The sequence below is a fragment of the Mirounga leonina genome, unplaced genomic scaffold (genome assembly GCF_011800145.1).
Source record: "Mirounga leonina isolate KUSES-001 unplaced genomic scaffold, KU_Mleo_1.0 Mir_174, whole genome shotgun sequence".
Classification (NCBI taxonomy): Eukaryota; Metazoa; Chordata; class Mammalia; order Carnivora; family Phocidae; genus Mirounga; species Mirounga leonina.
This window is the reverse complement of record NW_023270451.1, coordinates 2,118,491-2,145,870: the sequence shown is the minus strand read 5'-3', so window position 1 is coordinate 2,145,870 and position 27,380 is coordinate 2,118,491. Positions and strand designations below refer to the sequence as shown.

General features: G+C 43.6%; 1 protein-coding gene and 1 long non-coding RNA gene across 4 annotated transcripts in view; one reads left to right on the top strand and one right to left on the bottom strand.

Moving 5' to 3' along the window:
• PIK3CG (phosphatidylinositol-4,5-bisphosphate 3-kinase catalytic subunit gamma) overlaps positions 1-21,656 on the top strand; it is a 33,373-nt gene extending 11,717 nt beyond the window's left edge. For 2 of the 3 annotated variants that reach the window (XM_035020367.1, XM_035020368.1), the window contains exons 6-11: positions 1,455-1,601; positions 3,363-3,453; positions 4,656-4,786; positions 5,772-5,883; positions 7,089-7,264; positions 20,387-21,656. In XM_035020367.1, the coding sequence (XP_034876258.1) occupies positions 1,455-1,601; positions 3,363-3,453; positions 4,656-4,786; positions 5,772-5,883; positions 7,089-7,264; positions 20,387-20,665 (936 nt within the window). In that variant the 3' untranslated portion in view covers positions 20,666-21,656. The remainder of the gene's footprint in view (positions 1-1,454; positions 1,602-3,362; positions 3,454-4,655; positions 4,787-5,771; positions 5,884-7,088; positions 7,265-20,386) is intronic. The other variant, XM_035020369.1, reaches the window with a different exon arrangement.
• LOC118020628 overlaps positions 5,560-27,380 on the bottom strand; it is a 45,340-nt gene continuing 23,519 nt past the window's right edge. Inside the window, exon 3 of the long non-coding RNA XR_004681966.1 lies at positions 5,560-5,585. This is a non-coding gene — a long non-coding RNA (uncharacterized LOC118020628). The remainder of the gene's footprint in view (positions 5,586-27,380) is intronic.

The window sequence follows — 27,380 nt, the reverse complement described above, 5'->3', positions numbered from 1 at the left end:
GGAGAAGCAGGCCTCCCGTGGAGCAGGGAGCCCGATGTGGGACTCGATCCCAGTACCCTGGGATCATGACCTGCGCCGAGGGCAGATGCTTAACGACTGAGCCACCCAGGTACCCCAAACATTCTTTATATTTACCCACACACTTAACACATTTGGAACTCTTTCTTTGTATCAGTTTGTGTGTCCATCTGGCATCCTTTTCCTTCAGCCTTAAATATTTCTTATAGTGCAAGTCTTCTGGCTAGAAATTCTTTCAGCTGTTGTTTGTCTGAGAAACCTTTTTATTCCACCTTCATTTTTGAAAGATGTTTCCCCTGGATATTGAATTCTAGGGTGATTTTTTTTCTCTCTTTCAGTAGCATTTTCTTCTGGTCTGCCTATTTTCTGACAATAAGTCTCCTGTCATTCTTTTTTTTTTTTTTTTAAAGATTTTATTTATTTATTTGAGAGAGAGAGAGAGAGAAACAGCATGAGAGGGGATAGGGTCAGAGGGAGAAGCAGGCTCCCCGCCGAGCCGGGAGCCCGATGTGGGACTCGATCCCAGGACTCCAGGATCATGACCTGAGCCGAAGGCAGACGCTTAACCATCTGAGCCACCCAGGCGCCCAGTCTCCTGTCATTCTTATCTTGGATTTCTGTACATGTCTTTTTTCCCCGGGCTGCTTTTAGGATTTTCTTTTTAGCACTGTGGTTTCTAGCAAATTGATTATGATGGACCTTGGTATGGTTTTCTTTATGTTTTGTCTACTAGCATGTGTTGAGCTTGGATAAACGTCAGAGTTGCTCTGTATTGATAGGCATGTGGGAGTACCAGGGCCCTGTAGGAGGGGGGTGTGCCGAGGATGGGACCTGCCATTGCCTCTTTTTTTTTTTTAATTTTTTTATTATGTTAATCCCCATACATTACATCATTAGTTTTAGATGAAGTGTTCCATGATTCATTGTTTGCATATAACACCCAGTGCTCCATGCAGAACGTGCCCTCCTTAATACCCATCACCAGGCTAACCCATCCCCCCACCCCCCTCCCCTCTAGAACCCTCAGTTTGTTTCTCAGAGTCCATTGTCTCTCATGGTTTGTCTCCCCCTCCAATTCCCCCCCTTCATTCTTCCCCTCCTGCTATCTTCTTCTTCTTCTTCCCTTTTTTTTTTTTTTTTTAACATATAATGTATTATTCGTTTCAGAGGCACATTGCCTCTTGGCACCTCCACAGACTCTTAGATTTCCCCGGAACACAGTTTGAGAACCCTTGCTTTTGGGTGTTGTGACTTGCTCTCATAGAGCATTTCCAGATTTGGTAGGAACACTTTGTGTATTTTCACCCAAATCATTAAACATCATTTTCCAGCTAGGACTTTGTACTGGTTGTTTGTAGTGATGCTTTGCAAGAGGATTTGTGTCTCCGCATTATGCATTCATTATATGTAGGAGCCATGTGACCGTTTCCTTACAGATTGAAAAATGTAAAGTGATGGCCTCCAAGAAAAAGCCCCTGTGGCTTGAGTTTAAATGTGCTGATCCTACAGCCCTATCCAATGAAACGATTGGAATTATCTTTAAACATGGTGACGATCTGCGCCAAGACATGCTGATTTTACAGGTATGCTACCGTTAAGGAATTTTTTGTTCAATTACCTGAAAAAATAATTCCATGTTAGACCGAAAAAAAATGTCTCCTACGGATTCTGTTCCCATTCTCCTACTCCGTCCACACACGGTGATCAAAGATTCCGTAACAGAGAGTTTTCACGGGGGGGAACGTGGCTGTGGACTATGAGATGTGCAATTAGTGAGCATCCCAGTTCTGTCTGTCCATGAGAAGATGCACAGCCAGATAGGTCTCCCTCCCCTAACCCCTCTTGTACACACCCCATTCCTAATAACATAAAATATAGACGTATTTGGCCCCCTGGCATCCACTTTATTTGGATTTATAGACATAGCTGTGCACCCACAGGTGCTCTCCTTAGATACATCACTTTGATATACATCCATATCCACAAACTCAAGTGAAGGATTTGACAGGAAGGAGAGAGAAGATGAACAGGCAGGTGATTTCAGAAATCGTGCAGTTAAGTAGAAAGAGTGAATGGATTACTAGAGCAGAAGGTGGATGGTAATCAATGTTCATCATCTTCCATATTCTCTAACATTTCTGGATCAACTTTAGCTTTGCAAACTGGTGTAGTAAATCTCCATATTCCAGCTCACCACTGTAGAAGTAACATAATTTCTCATCTTTTGTGTGGTTTATTTAAAATAGGCAAGCCTTGGGGCGCCTGGGTGGCTCAGTCGTTAAGCATCTGCCTTCGGCTCAGATCAAGATCCCAGATCCTGGGATCGAGCCCCGCATCAGGCTCCCTGCTCTGCCTGCTTCTCCCTCTCCCACTCCCCCTGCTTGTGTTCCCTCTCTTGCTGTGTCTCTCTCTGTCAAATAAATAAAAATCTTAAAAAAAAATAAAATAGGCAAACCTCATTGATTTAAATGTGGCCTATTTAAAAACTGGTCGTGTTTTCCATTCTTTCCATTTCTGCTTGTACTTATTTCTAATATGGAAACAATAATACCTTTTGCTCTCTTTTCAAGAATCCTATGTTTATTGTCCCAGAAGTATTAAAAAGAAAGAAAGGAAAAGAAATCCTTCAAACCTTTTGAAGGTTTATGGCACTTCCCATAAATCTGTAGACTCCTTTGAATTATCCAAAGACAAGAGCTTCAGAAATGCAAAGCATCACTGTGCATCACTGTGTCCTTCCTCTCACTTTGCAGGGAGGTTTGCACTTGCCTTTTATGTACTTGTTTTGATGCTGAGGCACACTTCTTGGCAGGTGAGGGCAAGTTACAAAAGCTCATGAAGCCTTAGTCTCTCCACCTGCAGAATGGGAATGATAATCCTACTCACAGGATAGGGTAAATGCAAAGGATCGACATAAAACAGACTCAGTAAAGTAGCCAGCATTCTCATCACTGTTAGTGTGGCCTTGGGTTAACCCAAGAGTGCCTTATGGGTTTAAACTCATAAGAACGTCAGAGTGGAACATTTTTTGTTGTGGTGATAAAATACACATAACTGGAGTAGAACCTCTGAACAGCTGAAACGTGATTACCACCTCTCCCCGCACTAAGTCCATTCATCTTCTTCCCCAGAGTACATCTCAGGGACCAAACTTAAGAGGCTCCCAAGGAATGGGAACTTCAGAGCACCCCACTGATAAATAAAGTACAGCTGTTACTTACAGAGTGTACGTTAACGTACATATTTCACGTTTCCAGTTAAGATTGTCGGGTTTTTTAAAGGAGAAGAAAAATACATTAAATATGTATTTCTAATGGAAACATTTTTTTGTGTCCGATGTCTAGATTCTACGAATCATGGAATCCATTTGGGAGACTGAATCTTTGGATCTGTGCCTCCTGCCATATGGTTGCATTTCAACTGGGGACAAAATAGGTATGTGGTCACCTCGGGAGGTGAATGTACTGCTCAGCTCGCTTTAAAGGATCCTAAGCCCTTTAGTGCAAGCATTTAATACCTGGAAAATTACAAACATAATCCATATAAAAAGGAAGGCAGTGTTCCAAGGCTGGTGCATGTGTCTCTGTGGATCTGTTGAAAATATACAAATGTGGGATTCCAATCCTGTGACTATACATGGCAATGATTTTAGTAAGAACTCATTCCCTCCTCTCTACTTCTCCACGTCTAAACTGTAGCTTGTTTCACTGCACATTAAACTTCTGTCTCACAAATAACATTTAAAAATAGATGGTAAGATCTGTCACTTATTTCAATATCTTAGAATTCACATTATTGAAGCGATTATATACTCGACTCTTAGGTGCTTTTATAGACATTTAACATTTTTGTTTCCACCACAGATATTTTTATTTGAGCTTCTGATCTGAGAACTGTATAAAACCACTTCCATTTGACCCTTTGATTAAAAAAAGGAAAAGGCACAGTTTGCCAAGCACCTATGCTCAGCACATACATGCTTTTACTTACTACTTTTTCTTTAATATTTTTATTTATTTGACAGAGAGAGACACAGTGAGAGAGGGAACACAAATGGGGGGCGGGGGGGCGGAGAGAGAGAAGCAGGCTCCCCGTGGAGCAGGGAACCCGATGTGGGGCTCGATCCCAGGACCCTGTGATCATGACCTGAGCTGAAGGCAGACACTTAATGACTGAGCCACCCAGGTGCCCCTACTTACTACCTTTTAAAACCAACCTTTCGGGGCGCCTGGGTGGCTCAGTTGGTTAAGCAACTGCCTTCGGCTCAGGTCATGATCCTGGAGTCCCGGGATCGAGTCCCACGTCAGGCTCCCTGCTCAGCAGGGAGTCTGCTTCTCCCTCTGACCCTCCCCTCCTCCCTCTCATGCTCTCTGTCTCTCATTCTCTCTCTCGCAAATAAATAAAATCTTAAAAAAAAAAAAAAAAAAAAAAAAAACCTTTCATCTTTTCATTCAGGGATACTGAAAGCATGTCCCACCAAACTTCCTCCATCCTCCTCTTCTTTCTCTCCCTCCTAAGAAAACCAACAGCACAAACCTGGACAACAGCCCCCTCCCATCAACAGTGACACAGCCATTCACCCTCTGGGTCAGGCATGAGGCCCCAATTTACATCAGATTCTGTGCCTCCTCCCATAGGCATGATCGAGATCGTGAAAGATGCCACGACAATTGCTAAAATACAGCAAAGCACAGTGGGCAACACGGGCGCATTCAAAGATGAGGTCCTGAATCACTGGCTCAAAGAAAAATGCCCTATTGAAGAAAAGGTGAGCTCCTGCTTTTCCCAGTGCCAAAGGCTCCTTACACGCTCGTCATTTATGTAGCAGTGACAGGTTCACGTTTTCAAAGGATCTACCCGTGTCATGCCTCCTGATGTTGGGTGAAACCTTTTCCTTGTGAGGCCGCGGGGGTTTTAAGTGCCTTCCTGGGGGACACGGCAGATCTGTGTAAAACGCAGGCGCTCCGTTCAGAATGCTGTGAGCATTTGTTTCTCCTTTGATGATCAGGCATGCTTGGCATAAAATTTGGCTCTATGAAATAATGTGTTGGTAGTTTTTAGGATAGTCCATTTTTGTTGTTCAGTAGAAAAATGTAGTCACCGTGTACCTCCCTACCTGGGAAATGCCACCTATCCTATCAGCAAATTGCTAATTAACTGCCCCCCCCCATCTAAACGGTGAATTATGGATGCGGCAAATGTCAGTTCCAGCATCCTTCTGAAGGACATATGCTGCATCCTTCAAGCTGCGTGCTTGGGCTGTTTGGCTGTCGTTTCAAGTTCTGCTGCACAGGATTAGCACTTCTCATTTGCATGGTTAGCAGCCTTTTGGGGAGGAAATATAATTAGCAGCATTTATTAGCCTGCTATACATGTGGATTTGTGAACCTGTGCATACTTGAAGCGGTCACAAGCAAAACATATGTTCACTGATGAAGGAGAAACAATTATGGGTTCTGTGGTGTTGTCGGCAAGCGATGCATGGAGCGGAAATGAACCCTTTGATCAACTGTTGCTCTTTGACTTTTGTTTCCTCCGCCTGCTCTTGTGAGTCACTGACTCTTCACCTAAAACATAAGGAGAACGATGAGAAAGTCGGCACCCAGTAGATAGAACGTGAATGAAATCAGGCACAACCCACCTGCTCTCTGAAAATGGTTCCCAGACGGTGCCTTTTTGGAAGTCGTCTGTACTTGACTTGGGCTGTTCTTTGTAGTTAGAACACAACTGATATTCGGACGCCTTCTAATTAGTTTCAGGCAGCCGTGGAGAGATTTGTTTATTCCTGCGCTGGCTACTGTGTGGCCACCTTTGTTCTTGGAATAGGCGACAGGCACAACGACAATATTATGATCACAGAGACAGGTGAGTTTATTTATTATTGTTTTTTACTGTGGTAAAATATATATAACAAAATGTACCACTTTGGTTTTAAGTGTAGTTAAATGGCTTTAAATGCTCACATTGCCATGCCGCCATCACCACCATCCCCCAGAACTTTCTCACCTTCCCCAACTCAAACACTGTCCCCACTGAACTAGCACTAACCCCCCTTTCCCCTTCCCTCTGCACAGAGTGATATTTACACAGGGTTCAAGGTGGGAGCACACATCTAGAAGTCATTACTGGGCAGGGACATAGACGCTGTGATCACCCGAGAGAGGACCCGGGAGAGAATAATGGAAGAAGATGCCAAAAATGAGACTTCACAAGGAAAAGCCAGAGAGCAGCTAGAAAGTTGGGTAGGGGCATATGCCAGAAGCTGGTGAAGGCGGGTGTGGTCAGTGGCGTCCGACGCGGCAGAGAAGTGACGACAAGGACTCCCAGATGTCCTTACATCGGAAACGCTCTGCCTTCCTAACCTACCCCCCATCACTAGTTCACTGACCGCCCCGACAGTGGTCAGTACTGGCTACCGTGCCAAGAAAGGTTTCTCTAAGAAATCTGGACCAACTGAGGAGTAGAGCCTGGAAAAAGCACCAGACTGGGATGAATTGCTTACTCTCTGTGAGAGCAAAAGACGCCAAGTATTTATGGACCATACGTGTGATATGGGCTATCTAAACAGGAGATGATGGTAATCATGGTGGTAATAGTGACAGGGGTGGAAATGGAGTCAAAGGGGATTCAAAAGGTTTATTTCTATGGCGCCACTCAAAAGTAAAATGTGAGTGCCCTTCCCCCAAGCAGCGCCAACCATCCGTGTATCCTGAGTCACATAAAGGGCGTAAGAGAGTCCCGGGCATAATGATGACAGATTAGCCAGAGCGTCTGGACTTAACAGTTCTAAGAATAATTCTGAGACGAGTCGAGAATTTTCTTTTAATGGCATTTGGCTGTCATTTAAAGAACACCAGAAGGATATCAAAAACACACTTGGTTCAAAGAGCGCTTTGTGGTTCCACTACACACACCTGCTAAGCTGAAAAATATCACAAGCTGATAAAACAGGGTAAAAATAGCTCTCGCACCCAAGATAGCTCATTTTCAGGCATCTTAAAAAAAATATTTCAGGAAATAAACAAACCAAAGTGTTGTTACAAGTGATTGGGCCACTATAATGATGTCAGGCATTTTCTCCTCCGAAGGAAACCTGTTTCATATTGACTTTGGACACATTCTTGGGAATTACAAAAGTTTCCTGGGCATTAATAAAGAGAGAGTGCCGTTTGTGCTAACCCCAGACTTCCTGTTTGTGATGGGAACTTCTGGAAAGAAGACAAGCCTGTACTTCCAGAAATTTCAGGTAATTGGCCTCCTGCTTCCTGGCCTCCGGGAACACCAACCAGAGGGTGCCTGCCGGGCACAGGAGCCCCCCCACCTCCGGCTCCACTGAGGCTTTGCTGCCCACCCTCCCTGGCAGACACCCTCGGTCCTCCCTGTTTCCTCCGTTCCATCCCCAAGTGCAAAATGCCACTCCTCTGTCACCTCCCACCTCAAACCAAATGGCAAGCGAAATGAAAGCATTCCGTAATCAGTGGGACAGGCAGATACAGGACACTGGGATGGTCCCTGTACTGAAGAGGGGCCTGACCGAGGAGTGCCTCCAAATACTTCTTTCTCTAGTCAAGCCAGGGCCTAGAACAACCAAATTTTACCTGTTCCTTTCAGGACGCTCAGACAGGTGGGAGCTTCTCTTGGTGTTTGCTACAGGTGTGTCCTTATCAAATTACCGGCAGAGGGCATGGTGGCAGCACCACTGGACTCTTGTCTCCCGTGTGTGAAGGACAGTCCCTGCTCTCATTTGAAATCCTGTCAACATGTCTGCAGGTGGTAAAACCAGCTCTGACACGACCTGCTTACCAGCCCACGAGCTCTGACATGGGCAGCCCATCTCCCCGGGGGGCTCACGTCCTCCTTTCTTTTTCATTCCTTCCTGGTCTCCATCCACTTTTGACTACCAAATATTTCAAACACCCGAGGAGTAAAATTTTCACACTTGCAAATTTAATAACTGTGAATGAATAGAACTGAAAATTACTACCTAATTGCCACATACAATACCTACATGGTACCCCTACAAACACGAAACAGATCAGTGGAGGCGAAGAGTGAGCACTTGATCTGTACCTGCGCCTTGGGTCCCCATTAAGGACTCCCCCCACCCTGTCCCCCAGCCTTAGGGCCTCTTCAGCACACTTTGGTTTGCAATTAGCGTTTCAGAAACAAATCTTTTTTCCGGAGTCTCTTCTTGAGTCGCCCGTGATCCTTGGGAGGTGGCCCGGGCCCTGCAATTCAGTGCAACAGGAACTGGGAGATGTGTATCGTTTTGAAAGCTGTCTGTTCTTGTTTGTTCTCCTGGCTGATTTCGATTTGATTACAGGACTTAATCCTCCCACGGTTCCGGGAGTGTTATCAGAGAAACTGATATCTCTGGGGCCAGATGGTCTTAGGATTTTTGGGGTGTGTGTGTGTGTTTCTGTGTAAACTCAACTGGGTTTCAGACTACTTCCAGGGATTTGACACATTTCAGTCCTGTTTTTCTTTAAAGTTAAAAATCACATATTTTGACAACTTCCTGGAAGAGAAAAATGGTTCAAAAAAAAAAAACCTGAAGAACTTTACCATTTAAAGAAGAGGGGGACCCTCAGTTCTCTCCCAGAGGAGGGGGTTCATCCGCATAGCCTCATGCATAGCAGCAGTCGTGCCATTGGGAGTCGGGCATGCAGGAGTCCGTCCTCACCGACAGGCTTTCCTGCTGTCTCTGTGTGTGTTCTCTTTCTCTCGCTCAGTGGTTTTCCCCAGAATGACTGCCCATCTCTCCTGTTCCTGTAGACCCCCACAGGGCCCATGCCACCCCTAAAATCCCAGCAGTATTTCCCCCTTTACTCTTCTTTGTTGTTAAGCTTCAAAATATTCTTTAATGAAGATTTGGACGTGGGAGGCCACGTCCCTGTCCCAGGCAGCTTCGACCCAAAGCAACGACCCTCTGCAGGGAGCCTTTGCACTATTCTCTCCGTCTGGGACCATTGCTCTGTCCTTTGTGACCAAAGCTTCTTTCCCAAACCGCTGAGACCTCCCTCACCAAAGTGACCTCTAGGCAGTGTGCACTGCTAAAAACACACCTTCGTGAATTTTACTGTACTTACGTGTCTGGGTTCTAGAGTACAGGCCTGCAGTTTCAGTATCTGTGAATATATGGACTTTGAGCCTTAAGCCCAGATCCAGAACAGCACTGTGGCTGAAGGATGGGCTTTGGAGCAGGCAAATAGCTTGATCCTGGCTCGCTACTCAATATCTCTGCATGTGATACAAAGTACTCATCTGTTCAGAACCTTGGATCCCTCTTCTGTAAAAAATGGCAACAGGAAGACCTCCTTCATGTGGTATTTTTCAGGATTATCTGAACAGAATAGGTAGGATGCTCATCCTAGTGCCTAGAGCACAGCCGAAATCCAATACCCAATGGCCTCCGTTGTCACGTATATGGCAATGGGTCTTCGAACTTTGAAAACTTTTAAGTTGAGAAGCCCTCTTAGAAATGAGAGCACAGGGCGCCTGGGTGGCTCAGATGGTTGAGCGTCTGCCTTCGGCTCAGGTCATGATCTCAGGGTCCTGGGATCGAGTCCCGCATCAGGCTTCCTGCTCCTTGGGAGCCTGCTTCTCCCTCTGCCTCTCTCTCTCTCTCTCTGTCTCTCATGAATAAATAAATAAAATCATTAAAAAAAAAAAAATGAGAGCACAACAGGGCGCCTGGGTGGCTCAGTCGTTAAGCGTCTGCCTTCGGCTCAGGTCATGATCCCAGGGTCCTGGAATCGAGACCCACGGGCTCCCTGCTCAGCGGGAAACCTGCTTCTCCCTCTCCCACTCCCCCTGCTTGTGTTCCCTCTCTCGCTGTGTCTCTCTCTGTCAAATAAATAAATAAAATCTTTAAAAAAAAAAAATGAGAGCACAACAGCAATATACAAGCAATATACAAAGCATAAAAAAGTAGAGGTGTTCTGGTGAAAGAGCAAGGGGAGGGGGTCCAAGCTCTGCTTGCCCCGCCATCCTGCCCCCTTGTCTGCCCCCCCGCCCCGATACTATCCCCACGCTCCTCACTCACAACAGGAAAAAAGCTGACCACATACCCATGTGTGTATACAATTATACATATACAGGCTTTCTAAAGTTTCATCCTGACAAAGATGAGTAGCAGGTTTTTCATCATTTGACTCAGACCTTGTGACAATTTTTTTTTAACATACTACCAAGCCTTCCAGAAGTTTTCCTGTTTCTTAGTTTTATGTTCCTTTTTTGAGATGAAAAGTCCTTCAAGCTCTGGGAGTATGTTTCTAAACTCTCTAAATAGCGCCACAGGATCTTGTATAATAAAGCTGCCATTTTTAAGTAGGCTGGGAAATGTTGTATATATTTACATTTTGAATCAAAGGTGTCCTCATTTCCAGCAGACCGCTAATTTGGAATGATAAGGTTAATTAATGCACGCAGCACATTTGAATAACCTGTTAGGGAGGGTGAAGAAAAGCTGACCCACTTTTCATTAAGGGTGAGGTGAGCCTTCTCCACAAAGACATGAAAACATACCCAACTCCTGGCCAAAGGCTCAAAGGCTGGAAACTGAAAGAGGAAGGCACTGCTTTATCTCCCCTCTTCCTTTTTTCCAAAATACTTGTTAAGCCCAGGACCATCTTAATAAATTATTTCCAAATGGGGTCGACTTTAGGAGCAAGCTGTAATCAGACAAAAAGGCACAAAACCAAGGCATGCTTACTATTTGAAACCAAGAACATCCGTTAGCCTTCAGAGCAGCATCCTGGACACCAGGTGCTAAACAGAAACATGTCGATGATGATTTTGATAAATAACGTCTCCTTTGAAAAATCTCTCCCTTACCAAAAGAGTGAAAAGACAAAACCATATTTTACCCACTGACAATTGATTTTAGAACCACTGTGCTTTAAATTTCACTAAATGGTTTTAGAACCTCTATGACATACAAACACATATCATTAGCAAAGGAAATTTGGCTCCCCCTTTTTTTAATCTAAGAACGTGGGGCTTTTTCCTAATTTTAAAAGCAGTAAATGTGTTTTAAGTCAGTAAAATATTAAAAATATCAGGAAGATACTAAAAACCCACCTTCCAAAAATAATACTGTTAACATTTGAGTGTTTTTCCTTCATTCTATTATTTGGCCTTTGAGAAGGTTGTAAATTAATCAGGATTTGGTTAAAAACTGAACTGAAGCAATAGATACAGTGTTACCCCCTATAAACTGTTCAGTGGCTTCTCACCTCACTTTGAAGCAAACTCGAGTATCTAAGCTTGCCCTACAAGGCTCCACTCAGGGGGCCCCTGCCCTCTCCAGCCGGACCCCATGGCACTCTCCCCACACTCTCTCACTCGGTCAAGGCCATGGTGGCCTTCTTCCTGGAACACCCTTCAGGTCTCCGCTTCCATGTCATTCCTCCGAGCAGTCTCCTACGTGGGGGCCCTGGCGTTATCCTTTGCTCCCCCTGCACCTGGGACAGCATATCACTGTCCGTGCAAGTCTGTGGCAGTTGCGCCACTTCTGACCTGAATCCCTCCTGTGGGGCCTGAGGCATAGTGAGCGCTCAGTAGGTCGTGGAGGAGAGAGGGCAGAGAGGAGGGGAGAGGGTGGAGGGGCAGTTCCTGCCTGTCCTTGGCACACAGTAGGCACTGAGCAAATGTATGTTGCATAAAGCGAAAGAAACCAGGGAAGCCAAATAACACCTTCCCGGGCACATCTATGCAAAACAGGTGGCTCGATGAGCACACTTAAAAGGCATTTGCCCCAGATGTCACTCTTTTTTTTTTTTTAAAGATTTTATTTATGTATTTGACAAGAGAGAGAGACACAGCGAGAGAGGGAACACAAGCAGGGGGGAGAGGGAGAGGGAGAAGCAGGCTTCCTGACGAGCAGGGAGCCTGATGCGGGGCTCGATCCCAGGACCCCGGGATCACGACCTGAGCCAAAGGCAGACGCTTAATGACTGAGCCACCCAGGCGCCCCTAGATGTCACTCTTAAGCGTTTTATAGGAGAGAGTTCTGGCACCCATTCGTTGTGCTACTTTAACCTCGGGGGCCAGCTTTACCAGGCCCCACCTGGGGTCCACCACTGGCAGTGCGGGCCCCATGCCGGGGAGGCTCAGCCCCGCGCCCGCTCTCCGAGCGGAGTCCTAACTTGGGTTGTTAAGAACCGTCTCCGCTGTCATCTTGCTCTCATCTTGGATCCCAGGTTCTTTCAACTATTTCTGCCTCAGTTTCTCCAGCAGGGCCCTGCTTGTTAACCTGCCTCTAGGACCGGGGCCCTGCTTCCTCCTGCCATTTGCCTTGCTGGAACCTCAAGTACTATCCTAACGCCCGCCACAGGGACCCTAGCGTCTGACACTTCTGAGGACTGCGGCCCCCTCCCCGGTATTCCCCACTCCTGCCCTCTGACCGCCCTTCCTCATGCTGGTAACCCTGCGTTCGTCTACACTGAGAACTCGCTGTACTTACCACCTGCCCGGCTGCACGCTCTCAGCCTCCTGCTCCGTCCTCTGGTAGTCATCAGGCCCTGTTTTTCCGTATCCAAGAGAGCACACTAGTTCAACACACACGTACTATCTGCTACATGTCAGGCACTGGGCCAGGCCCGCAGAAGGCTCAGGACTGGGCTCGCAAGATGCCTTTACGGTTGAGTCCCCCTCCGGGGTGACGTTCCCTAATCCACCCTCCTCTTAAAGCAATGACTCTTGCCAAAATGGCCTGCTGCGCATTCAGCATTGATTCATCCTGGGTTTGCAGACTAGCTACAGTGTGCCAGACTCTGTGCTGGGCCCGGGTGACAAGGAGCAGAGAGGCACAGCCCCAGCACACGGCGGGAGGCGAGCGCGTGCATGCGGGCGTGCACGAATGAACACACACACACACACACACTCACACAGAGCTTTGTTCCAAGGATTTCAAAAGTGGTTTGCAGACCGAGCCATGATTCCTGCCCTGAGGGTTAGTTAGAAAGGGACTGGGAATGAAGGATTCTTATCGGGCATTGATGGATAAGATCAGTTCCATTCTGCGAGGCAGATACAGGGAGGGAAGGAACATCCAGGCAAAAAGAGTAACATTAGCCAGGGCATGAAGTCAGTATTTAGTATCAGTATTTAGGAACAAAAAGTACAGTTACCCAGTATGGATGGAACACAGGTATAGCTGGGAATGTGTGGTGAAATTTGGGTCAAGGAAGGAAAACTGCATCCAGTTTGAGGCAATGCAAGGGCTGGATGGGGGGGAGGGGCGGGTAGAGAGCAAGCAAAGGAGTCGTTTGGAGCTCAATTGATGAAACACAAATGACTGTAATAGAGGCCTATTATAGGTCAACAGGGAGATGACAAGTTTATGTGTTGAACTGTCCATAAAACACTGAGTTGAGAAAGGATTCCCTCTTGGGATCTGCACCCTGGACCACTAACACGGTCAAGCTCCCCCGCCTCTCTCCAGGCCCGAATCAGATGCTCAGGACTGTACTATCCACTGGGAGATAGCCTCAGAGAAGGGTCCAGCATCTGTCATCTGTAGGCGCTGGAATCCACTGGTGTGGAATCTGCCCCAGACACAGCCTCGGAAGATGGCCTTGAATTGGACTGATGTGTTAATCCGCCAGCACGCAGGGTCACTCAGTGCCTAAGATATTGGACCCCTTTGACTGTTAAACATCAAGAATAACTTCCCAATTGGCATCTTCTCTCAATGTTTAGTTTCTTGTAGAGAATTGTTTTGTCTCCCCAAAGAGTATCACTGAGGGTGTTTGTTATTCCCTATGTTTCAAAAGGTGTACTCTTTATGGAGATCCTCTTGCGAAATCGCTATTAGGTCATAGTCTCTAGAAAGTCTGTGTTTCTCCTAAACAAATAGTTTCTTAAAATCCTCTGAACACTGGATGAAGTAAGGGGTTTGATTTTCCTTTTGGTTACAGATATATTTAAGATCGTCCATAGCAAGTATATAGTGTTTGTGAAGTATAAGCGTTGAACTGGTCTTTGTCCCAAACCCACTGTGATCATTTCCTTTGTCCTTCCTTTCCTTTTTCTACCCACTTCAGATTAATGTTATTTTGACTTCTGGGTACCCATATAATTCACCTTCAGTCCTTTCTGGAACAGGCTAGAATACACACACATACCCCTACAGACAGTCCATTTAGAATACCTGACTAATGAAGGACAGTGTAATTGTAACCTGTAGGTTTCTAAGAAGTTTCTAAGTACTTGAGAACATGGCAACACAGCCCTTCCCCTGGTAGACAGAGCTGGTCTGAGAATCATTTTTAAGAGGTCCTTAGAGAGAAGGTTCCTAATTCAAACACAACAAATGCACAGCCAAGTGTCAGACACACTCTTCCTTTAGATTTACCAGAAAATGCTTCCTCCTGCATTATTAGGTCTGCTAACTGGTGTCTCTCGGTTTTGCCAAAATAACTTCTAAAGGCATCGCCTAAACCAATTCATTGATTTTTTTTTTTAATACAAAATAAAACCCTCTCTGACAGAAATACTATTTCTCTCCACTGCCTCCTTCCTCTAGCAGACGGAGGCAGCCTTACTACTTAGAAAAAGTCAGTGGGTGCGGACACTGCTTTTCATTGATGAATCTTTGGGAGTTTTTCTCCTTTCTCCCTCTCGGCCCTGGGGTTCCTGTTTTGTAGTCCTGGGGTTACTTCCTCATTTTTGTCGATATGTGTGTGCAGTAATATTTCACTTCCACTTGTTTCTAGATGAGAATGGAGGAGTTTGGTTTAAGAAAAAGTAGGCCTATTCCCTATGACCTTGGACAGTCTGAAGTAGCCAGAGCTCATTGGTGGCTAAGAAATTAGTAGACTGGGGCCCCTGGGTGGCTGAGTCGGTTAAGGCCTTTGGCTCAGGTCATGATCTCGGGGTCCTGGGATGGAGTCCCATTCACTTCTCCCTCTGCCTCTGCCCTTCCCCCCTGCTCGTGCTTGCACTCACTCCCGCTCTCTGTCCTGTCTCTCAAATAAATAAAATCTTTAAAAAAAAAAAAAAAAGGAAGAAATTAGTAGACTGTATATAGAAAGCTTTCTGTTTAATGAACTACTTTCGGCCCAGTTAACGAAACAAGTTTTGACCCTGAAATGGTAATGAATTCCTTGGTTCCCAAGACTTACAGGAGTGGTAGCTTTGTGAAGACAAGCCTTTCCTTTGGTACTAGATGCTATAATTAAGGCATTTGAATCAACTATGCAATTAAGAGCTGATGTGCTGTGTAGGCTCAATCTATTTATTAACTACTCCTGGTAGCGTTCCGGCTAACAGTAACAATATTTCAGCGTTCCCAGCATTCACGCTCATTAACAAGTACATTGCACTGAGTTCCTGAAATCGGATTCTTCCTTTACCCCTTCTTCTCCACTCCATATCATACAGCCTTCCCCAGGCAGCTGAGAAGGAGAGGAAGAGGATGTTTGAGGTCAGTGCCAGGCAGTCCTGGCAGAAGGGAAAATTCTGCTGCTCCAGCCAGTCACTTCTGTGTTCTGTGATTCCCCCTGAGCTCCCCAAGCCACATCCTCAGTCCCTCAAACCACAGGCCTCCGGCCCAACGCAGCATAGCCAGGGTGCTCTCACATACACCCTGTGGCTGAGTACCAAGGGCAGAAATGAAACTTCTGGGGCTTGAGGGGGCGGAGAACCACCTGCAGATGCAGCCAGGCCACTATCCGCTTCCAACTTGCTCCCCACCTCCGCATCGAGACGTGTATGTTCAATAATGCAACTTTGCATTCTATTAATAATCATTGCCAACCACTCACACGGCACTTGAATCTCACCACCACCCTATGAAACGGGTCTTATTCTTCTTCTTATTCTACAGATGAGGAAACTGAGCTCCAGAGAGGTTAAGTGATTTCTCCGATGACAAGCAGCTTGTCCATAATAAAGCCAAGAGCTGAATGCAGGCAGCGAAGTGTGACTGCACTTCTCACCCCGACTCCGTACTGTCGCTGAGCCAAAGAGAATTACATCTCTAATGAAGGCTCCAAGTCTGCGCTGCCAGTCGGAATTTACACATTGTGCCTGACTGGTATGGGGTGTGCAATTTGAGGATGAAATTTCTTCCTCACAGACATGACCCTTCACACACAGTGAAAATCAGAACTGAATAACCTCAAGCCTTAGGTAGATGAGATGTCCTGAGAGAGGGAGAGAGACAGAGACACAGGACAGTTCTTTTCCTTTAATACATTTCCGTGTGCTACAGTGATGAGTGAATCCATGGGTTCCACTTAAAAATATACACTGAGCACCTACGGATTGGTATTAAAATACCTTGGCCCCAGATTCATTTTCCTTCTCAAAAATTTTCTATTAAAGAGTTTGACCACACAGTGAGCTCAGACAGCAAGGGGTGTGCCTGGAGCCCCCAGTGCACAGAAGGCTAGAAAATAATCAGAAATCAGAATGCACTCTAATTCAAAATCAAAAGGCATCTCCATCTATGCCCTTGTGAGAATCGTGTGAGCTGACCAATTAATGAGCCAGTTGCCCCACGGTGAGGTCTGCCCTTGTGTAATTACCAAGAAATGAGAGCGACTTTGGTGGGTCCTCTGGATGAGCAAAAGGTAATGATTTCCGGCCATAAGTGGAGTCATTAAGGATGTAAGAGCCCGAATGCACTGGGGCCACGGCAGGAACAGCCCAGGCTTTTGGGTCTGGAAGTCTCCAGCTCCAGGGCAAGTAGGCAGAGAGGAGATACAGAGCGATCTCCCCTCCAGGCAGGGAAAGGAGATACGATCTCTTATTGAACGCTCACCATGTGCCGGCCCCAGGGCCAGGCATTTTATATATATTGTCTCGCTTAATGTCAGAATAGTCCATGGGCTTTTCTACTTGCACAGGGTGATGCGTCCATGGTCCAGCCTTGCCGTACAGAATAACACAGGCATAACCACCATTACTGCGACTCTCAGCCGGCCACGTGCAACTGATACAGACAAGATTATCCAAAAGCAAAAAGGAAACTCACTACCTCAACATTTGGCCTGTTAACCTTATAGTCTTTTTTCTCTATAAATATTTTGTGTTCGTTTACCAACATGGGCTTACGCTACATGTGTTGTTTGATGCCCACTTTTTAACTCAGACAGTTACACAGTCATTCCATATTCCTGTCCAATCTCACTCCAGCAGTTAGAAAGCACTTGGCTGGAGGGACTCTCATTAATCCTTTTTATCAACCCCAACTTGTAGGATATCCAGGTTACCTTCAAGGTCCTGCATTTTTAAACAACGTTCTGCTGAATATTCTTGTAGACCAAGTACTGCAAAAATGACCCAATTTTTTTTAAAGGTGAATTTCTAGCATGGAAATTGCCGGGTAAAAGGATATAGACATTTTTAAAATCCAGTTTATTGAGGCATAATTCACCTACAGCAGAACTGGGCCTTTTTGCGTGTACATTTCCTTGAGTTTTGATGAAAGGCATTGGTCACGCAATGAAGTTCTAGAACACTTATTAGTAACTTAAAGCTTTTGATGCATGTTATCAAATTGTCCACTAGTAAAATTATACCTATTCCCACCTTCTGTCAGCCCATGAAAAGTGAGCATTGGATATTATTCTTTTAAAAAAAAAAATTAAGATTTTCCAATTTGGTAGGTGAATGTTTCCATCTCGTTTCGTTACATTTATTTGTTTACTAATGAGGTAATGTATTTTTTCATGTTTATTCTCTGTTTTTATGTCTTATAGTGTGAATTCGCATTTATATCCTTGGCTTATAGGTCTAGCCAACTATTTATCCACTCTTTCTTACTGATTTGTAAGAGCTATTGAGGGCCGGTAATGGAAGAGTGATTTGTCGTGTTACAAATGTTTTCTCTTGCTGTTTATCTCTTCTATTGTTGTTTATAGCTATTTCTTCCCCCTCAGTAATGTTTCCATAATCTCTCCACCTTTGCCTTATAGCTTGCACCTTGGAAAGTGATCTTCATAAAGGCCTTTCCCACTCTACGATTATTTAAATGTTTGCCAATTTCCTAGGAAAGAAATTGACGTAAAGGCAGAGTAAGACAAAAGATGAAAGGTAGCGTATTTAATCTTTAAAGCATCGGGAATTTATTTTCACGTATTACACAGGGTAAGCTTTATTTGTCCCCCAAATGATGAGCTGATTGTACCAACCCCATTTATCCAATAACAGATCTTCTCCTAATTGGAGAAGTCACCGTTGTTATACCCTACATGTGGCATGTAGTCAGATCCGTGTGCTGAACTTTCCATTCTCATCTACAAAATGTGTTATCTTTTTTGGGGGGGGGGCGGTAAGAGTAGGTACTGTTTCCCACAGTTTCAAATACTGTATGTAGTTTTATAATATGTTTTAGTATCTCACATGCCAAGCACTGTTTTTCATTACTGTCCTTGTTCAAAATGTTCTCTCGGGCCCTAATGATTCCAGACAAACTTAAAACCATATCTGGGTTTAAATATCCAATAGGAATTTTTGTTGAAATTTCATCATAGATGAACTTAAGAAGAATTTGCATCTTTATAATAGTCTTCTCTCCAAGGATCATGCTATATCACTCCACATGTTCAAGTTTTCACTTACATTTCTCAGTAAATTTTTACATGTTTAAAAAACGGGCTCTGCAGGGTTTGTGTATGTATTTATCCCAGGAATCATGGGGTGTTTTGTTGCCATTATTCACAGCATCTGTCTTTTCACTATACGTTCTAACTGGTGGCTCTGATTTATAGCATCCTATGTATTAATTTTATAAAAAGCTAGTTTAATGAAAACTAGTTACTATCGTATTTTTGTTTTTTCCCCTCGGTGTTCCAGGAGACAGTGAAGTTATTTGTAAATACTAACAATCAGGGCGCCTGGGTGGCTCAGTCAGTTAATCATCTGCCTTCGGCTCAGGTCATGATCCCAGGGTCCTGGGATTGAGCCCTGCATCGGGCTCCCTGCTCAGCAGGGAGCCTGCTTCTCCCTCACCCTCTGCTTGCTGCTTTGCCTACTTTTGCTCTCCCCCTCTCTCTGTCAAATAAATAAATAAAATCTTTAAAATAAATAAATACTAACAATTTTACCTTTTACATTTTAGTTACATATTAAGTAACATGTTAATTTTAAGAAATCAGAAGCGGAGGCACCTGGCTGGCTCAAGTCAGTAGAGCATACAATTCTCGATCTTGGGGCTGTGAGTTTGAGCCCCATGCTGGGTATAAAGATTACTTAAAAATAAAATCTTAAAAAAAATAATCAGAAGTGGGTTTTCATACAGTACCTTATGATGATCTGTCCTTGCAATTTTGGAATAAACTCTGGTGATAGTGTATTATTCTCTTAGTATTTTACTCCGTATTTTATTTGAAATATTTATATCTGTAATCATTTTTTTAAAGATTTTATTTATTTATTTGACAGAGAGAGAAAGAGAGCATAAGCAGAGGGAGCAGTAGGAGAGGGAGAAGCAGGCTTCCCACCGAGCAGGGAGCCCGATGCAGGACTTGATCCCAGGACCCTGGGATCATGACCTGAGCCGAAGGACAGACCCTTAACCATCTGAGCCACCCAGGCACCCCTATATCTGTAATCATTAACTTCAGTTTTCTTTAACACGCAATCTTTGCCAAGTTACGATATTAGGGTTGGGTTGTTCTCATGCTGTAAAATTGTGAACCTTGAAATTTCTTCTATGCTTTGGGACCATTTAATTAGCATAAGCATGCCTTGCTTCCTAAGTGGACTTACTCACCTGTATCATCTGCTCAAAGGCTTTTGGAAGAGGCACCAGCCAAAGCATTTGCTTAAAGCTCTCTGTCTCACTCAGTATTCAGAATTTATATTAAAATTCCCAAGTTTATTCAACCGTTTTGTGTGTCAGCAAAACGCTAATACATCTGTTTTCTTAGAATAGGACAAATTGTAAAATAAAGATGAAAACAAAATCTCCAACACCACATTTCCATCGTTTCTCTGGATTCCATTAGCCCTTGGCAAACATTTACACTTACATAAAGTTTATTGCTTCCAGTATGGTGTTCAAAAACTGACTCATCCCTTTTTAGAGACTACAGAAATTTCCACCCTCAATTTCCTAGGAAAGAAATGGACGTAAAAGGTCGAGTAAGAAAAAAGATGAAACATAGAGTATCAATTAGTTCTCCTTGAGCCCAGCCTGGACGTAGGTGACGACAGTAATGTGCTCCAGAGAGTATAAACACAGTCTTACGTTCTCATCAAGGCTTCCATCTGAGGCCGGCGACCTGCCCTGTTGGTGACAGCTTCCACCCACGAGGACAGGATAACGCCATGTAAATTTCAGGACAGCCCCATGGTCTTCAGCCCACTTAGTTAATGCAACAATGGTAACAGCACTTCGTTTTCCTTTATGCAGGACGTCTGCGTCAAGGCTTACCTAGCCCTTCGTCACCACACAAACCTGCTGATCATCCTGTTCTCCATGATGCTGATGACGGGAATGCCCCAGTTAACAAGCAAAGAAGATATCGAATATATTCGGGATGCCCTAACAGTGGGGAAGAATGAGGAGGAAGCTAAGAAGTATTTCCTTGATCAGATCGAAGTTTGCAGGGACAAAGGATGGACGGTGCAGTTTAACTGGTTCCTGCATCTTGTTCTGGGCATCAAACAAGGAGAGAAACATTCAGCCTAATTCTCCGGGCTAGAACGCAAAACTAGTTCGTGTCCTAAAGCTCTAAGTCAGCATGTCTGTCATCGAACTCGGATCTAAAATGTCACAGGACATCATGAAGGCTGGCACCTCAGAAAGACAGCCCTGTTCCTGGCTGAACTCTTCACTGGAAGAAAACACTGGCATGTCAGATTAAGCCACATTCGGTTTTAGGCTTATGCGCAGGTTTCTTTTTTTCTCATTCGCCTCGGTGATGTTGGAGAACATTCTTAGTTTGAACACATTACTTCCTCATTGTGCCTGCTGATTTGACTATCTTATTATTGAGTGCTTCTTGAGAATAATTGGTGACATCTCTTTTCATCTGGGTTTACTCTCAATTTTGGTTATTCTTGGGTTCCTCAAGCCCTTGAGAGAAAAAGATGTCATCACCGTAACCTTTCTCTCATTCCCGGAAAGACACTTCCAAACATCCCCCTCCATGTCTGGAGAGGTTAGCGATTTGCTAAAAGCAAAGGAAGGAGACTTAGCCTTTCCATTGTCTTTTGTAATTAGGGTCTTTTACAGTATACAACCAAGACGTACAAACACACACTGGAAAACCTGAACCTTTGTGCCCTGACCCTTCCCTGCTGGTCTGGCTGCAGGATTACAAAGAGGAATAGCAGAGATGAGACCATTAGTCTCAACTCTGCCCAAGAGTAAATTGTCAAGTACAGTTACCCCAGCCTTTTCTACCGTGGAAACAGGAGGAAACTAAAGGGACTCTTTTTTTCTTTTACCTTTTTATCTTCCTCCCTGCCTCCCTTCTTCCTTAATGGCTAACCCTCCCACAACTTTTTACCCAAGTTGTGAAATCCTCAAGAACACATCGACCCTAGAATTCAAACAGCAGTTGAAAAACAATTTCTCCTCTAGGGTTACTGGAATTTTAGGTACTTATTTGTAAAAATGTTTGGTGGAGTTTTTTTTTTTTAACTGTATTATTAAAGAGGACATTCTAGGAAATATGGATTTGTTTCCAAATGCCTTAATTTTAAATTTTAGCCTAAGCAGTTTTTTCTTTCTTTTTCAATGGAAGAAGGTCTTTGAGATCTAAACAGTACTTCAAGTTAGGAAGAACACTACGTGCCCTGGCCATCTCTCAGTTTAAAGGACTTTGAAACTCTGACATATTCTTCAGATTTCCTAGAAATTGAAATGTCTTCTTTAAAAACTATTTTCATCTCCTAAATATTCTGCTATTTATTGGAAGCGTTGTTTAACCGTAGAGAAAGATCGTTACATTATTTATAAAGTATTTTAAAATTACGTATAGTTACTACTTTACCTAGAAATAACTCTGTTAACAGTGTCTACGTTTAAACACAATCAGATATAAATAGATATTTAATTTAAAATTTTTCTAAATAGATACCTGTTTGACTTCGGTGTAGCCCAAACCCTTCATTTTGTATATGCAAAAGCCCTTTGAAGGTATAGGTAACTCTGCTTCCTTGCCTGCTGAGCCTTTCCCCCGGCTCGTAAGGGGTCTAGAAAGAACTCTTCCTTGACAACTTGTCCTTTTAAAATCACACTCTGTCCTCCTGTAGAGAGGACCATGCCCTGTAATGAAATGTTTAATCCTCTGTCCTAATGGAAGGTAGATGTTTTATGGCATTTTTACAACAACTATTCCCCACCATTCTTTTGAAGAAGAATAGGAAGAATGATGCTTTCTAATTCAGAAGAGGATGTATTCATTATTCTTATAAAGAGCAGTGGAGCGTGGCCTTGCACAGATTTGAATTGCTGAAATCATCATCTTTGATAGAAGAATTACAGAGGAATGTATTTATATTTAGCTTATTGGCACATGGGCATACCTATTTTCTCTTCAAACGAACAGGTTCTTAGGCTGGTACACATCACATTGGGCTTCATTCCTCCATATTTCACTGAAGGTAGAACATTAACTCTTCAGATTTGCCGATAAAAATCACCTTTGTGTGTTTCCTTCCTTCATTACTCCCAGGGAATCACATGACCCACAACTTTTAGATCTTTGAAAACGTTCTAGAACCAGGGTCATCTCCTCCTGGGAGGAGATTTCGGGGAACTACCCACAACTCAATCTTCACTGCCAGATGAAAACAGAGATTACAAGTCAGATGATTCAGGTCAAAGCAGATTTTGTGTGTGTCCAGGACCAGCTCATAATTTGCAGAGTCCAATGCAAAATGGAAATGTGGGGGCTTGCCATTCAAAAATTATTAAGAAACTCAAGATGGCAACAGCAGAACATGAAACCAAGCACAGGACTACATAGGTCACAAACCCATGAAGCTGGAAATGTATGTATCTGAATAATGGCTTTGGTGCTCAGTTTTACATTTGGACTATGCATGAGTTCAGATAAAGTGCCCAGATCAAAATGTTATTTCTGTTCTAATTAAAATACCTCATCTCTGTGGCCGTACATTAGGACTTAAAACACTGGCCCATTGTTTTTGGACTAGAACCATGGCCGCTCAAAGTAGAGCAAAGCAGGTGTTCAAGGCCTAGCCCCAAATGACTGTATTTGACTAGCTTTGGTGAAAGTGTGAGGGAGTGGAGACATTATAGATAAAATATAGAAATCCCTAGAGAAAATGCTTAACTTTTAAAAAAGTAACAAGTATATATTTTATAGGAGATGAATTTTTTTTTAAAGAAAGATTAGATATAGGAATTCTGCAGGATAACTTGGAGGCTGTGAGTCCTCTGTAAATGGAAATTATTTTTGGAAATGAGCCAAAAAATAATTTAGAAAGTAAGTTTCTGGAGCAAATTCTGGCATTTGGTAAACTAGGCTCTATTTGCCATGGTTATGAAATAAATTGTCAATTGTGTTTTATGATACAAAGAAAAAAATGGAGGGATTTTAAGTGTTCTGCTGTCTTATTTCTGTTTAACCCAACCTAATAATTCTGGTCAATAAATGTGGTTCTAGTCTATGTACTTGTCTGCATATGTGCAAAGACTCATTTTTAAGACAGGTGCTAGGCGAACCTAAAGCACACTCCTTGGCAAACATACTCCTTCGGTGGCTAAAATTAACAAGTCAGGAAATGACAGATGTTGGCAGGGATGCAGAGAAAGGGGAACCTTCCTACACTGTTGGTGGGAATGCAAGCTGGTGCAGCCATTCTGGAAAACAGTATGGAGGTTCTTCAAAAAGTTGAAAATAGAGCTACCATACAACCCAGCAATTGCACTACTGGGTATTTACCCCAAAGATACAAATGTAGGGATCCGAAGGGGTACGTGCACCCCAATGTTTATAGTAGCAATGCCCACAATAGCCAAACTGTGGAAAGAGCCAAGATGTCCATTGACAGATGAATGGATAAATAAGATGTGGTGTATACACACACACACACACACACACACACACACTGGAATATTATGCAGCCATCAAAAGGAATGAGATCTTGCCATTTGCAATGACGTGGATGAAACTGTAGGGTATTATGCTGAGCGAAATAAGTCAAACAGAGAAAGACATGTATCATATGACCTCACTGATATGAGGAATTCTTAATCTCAGGGAACAAACTGAGGGTTGCTGGAGTGGGGGGTGGTGTGGGAGGGATGGGGTGACTGGGTGATAGACACTGGGGAGGGTATGTGCTCTGGTAAGCGCTGTGAATTGTGCAAGAGTGTTGAATCTCAGATCTGTACCTCTGAAACAAATAATGCAATATATGTTAAGGAAAAAAAAAAAAGAAGATAGCAGGAGGGGAAGAATGAAGGGGGGGAAATTGGAGGGGTAGACGAACCATGAGAGACGATGGACTCTGAAAAACAAACTGAGGGTTCTAGAGGGGAGGGGGGTGGGGGGATAGGTTAGCCTGGTGATGGGTATTGAGGAGGGCACGTTCGGCATGGAGCACTGGGTGTTATGCACAAACAATGAATCATGGAACACTACATCTAAAACTAATGATGTATAGTGATTAACATAACATAATAATAAAAAAAAAAAAAAGAAAACATACTCATTCAGAAAGTTGAGACATTCCTTCTTCTGGATAGTCCAGGTCTCCCACTTGTATTTGCATCTTAATTGTTAAATGTAAATTCAAATGAAAGAATTGACATCTTGTGTTCTCTGTACACATCTTTTAATTTCTGAAAGGCCATCTTGTGTTCTCTGTACACATCTTTTAATTTCTGAAAGGCCATCTTGTGTTCTCTGTACACATCTTTTAATTTCTGAAAGGCCAGAGATTCCTGAAAGTCAAATTCTTTAAGAAACCTGTGGAGTTCCCACAACCTGCTGGACTCTGTACTGAGGACCAGGGATTAGAATATAGAGCAAAACTGACCCAGCCTCAGTCCTTACAGAGTCTATAGCTTGCTGGGAATAGCAGACACTTCATAACGGGTGTCTCTTCTGGGTTGAAATGTGTCCCCCAAAAAGATATGAAGTCCTAATCCCGGTATCTGTGAATGCAAGGTTTTTTGGAAATAGGTTCTACCGGTGTAATAAAGTTAAGATGAGGGCATGACGGTGGGCCCTGACCCAACAGGACTGGTACAGTTGAGAGAGAAGGTCACAGAGGTAGAGATTATAGTGTCTAATGTCAGGAACACATGGGCTACCAGAAGCTGGAAGAGGCAAGGAAGGCAAGGAAGGGCCCTCCCCTAGAAGCTTCCGAGGGAGCACGGCCCTGCCAACACCTGGACGTCAGATTTCTAGCCTCTAGAACCGCGAGAGAATAGACTTCTGTTTGGAGTCATCCAGTTGGTGATATTTTGTTATGACATCCCCAGGACACTAATAGAGCGTCAACAATCATCAGTTTTGTGGGGGGTTTCTTTTTTCGGGGGGGGGACAGAGTTTATGTAAGTAAACTGTTGGATATTTTCTGCTGTTACCAGAAAGATTTCATTGCATGCAAAATATGTGACAAAGTGCTAGTATACTTAATATATAAAAAGCTCTAATAATTCAATAAGTAAAAAATAAATACCTTATCAGAAAAATATCGAATTCACCAAAAAAAATGCATGTGGCTGATAAGCATTTGACAGTGGACCCAAAATCACTGCTGATTAAACAAATGCAAATTAAGATAAGTTTCTTTTCACCATCAGATTAGCCAAGATCTGCAAAGCCCAGAGTTAGTGATAATTTGGGAGAAAGAACGCTCTATCACACTGTTGAAAGCAGAACAAGCTGATAAATTTATGCATGGCATTTTGTCAAATTTTACCAAATTAAGAAGATACCTGTTCTCCAATCCATCAAGTCCACATCCAAGAATTTATCCCTTAGAGATTATTGGACAAGTGTGCAAAGAGTTCTAGGCAGAACCAGTTACCAGAGTTCTCTGTAGTACAACCCCAAATTGGAAACAGCCTAAAAGTCCCTCAACAGGGGATTGGTTAATATAGTCATATTCATACAATGGACTACAGTGAAGCCCCTGAAAAGATAAGAAAGATGAAAATGTATCGACCCATGTAGATCTAGGACCTATTGAGGAGTGAAAAAAGGTGGTTATAGGCCAGTATTACGGTACAGTCCTAGTCAAATAAAAATGTAGGTTTGTAGCAACATTAAAAGGCTGGGAGAATATATTCACACCAAACTGTCAATCGTGATTTTTTTTGACTTCACATTTTTTTTGTTTTTTTTTTCTCTTGAGCCTTGGGAAATAGGACTTTATATTATTTGAGTTTTTTAAAAAACAGAAAAAAAATACTCTTTTAATTTTGAAAAAACAATGCAATCTGCATGATAATCCTATCCTTTCGCTTATATCAAACCTCACTAAAAGCTCAGAAAATTTTCTCAAAGGGGAAAAAAAAAATCATGTGAAGTCAATAATTATCATGTGACATCCGAGCTGTTGTCAGAACCTTCTGGCATATAAACGACTACAGTAAGGTTTCCTGCCTTACCCAACCCCACCTGATTGTGATCTTTTGTACACTAAGGCGGGCCTGATCTGTCTCCCAAGATGACAATGCTCTTAGAGAAGGGAGACCTCTCGGGATGCTGTCTATTTAGTCGGTAAGGGATGCCTTGCTGGGTCCAGCTCTTCTCAGCTCTACAAATCTTCCACAGCCCATGTGCCCACACTGAACTGGATAGTCCAGGTCTAGCTCACACGTGACATCCCCCTTGGAGGTGCAAACCGCCTCATTTTCACTTCTCAGGAGTGTCAGGTTTTTTCCTATCCATGCGCTCATTAGTATAAATCAAATCTCCCTGTCTGCTGCTTCAACAGGACTTTTTCCTTCTGGGAACCGGCCTCTGGGTCTGGCTGGGTTCATAATGCACTGGTCACCTGATTGGGAGGATATAATGGGGGACAGGGGCACAGCAAGGAATACAGAGCCAATGTGGGCTCGATCCCAGGACCCTGGGACCACGACCTGAAGGCTACTAACTCCTACTTACCTTTCCCCCCCCATCAACTTTATGGAAAGTTAATTTATATAAAATAAAATTCAGCCATTTAAATGTACATTGTGATGAGTTTAACAAATGTATACACACCCATGTATCTACCACCACAGTCAAGATGCAGTCTGGTCCCATCTCCAGAAAGCTCCCTCAGGCCTCTGTGTAGTAAGTTTCTGCCTTGTCTCCACCAAAATGCTTTGGGTCACTATAGTCTTGGCTTTTCTAGAACTGCATAGAAACGGAACCATGCCATATGTGGTCTTTCGTGCCAGCCTACTCTCACATAGCATAATGCTT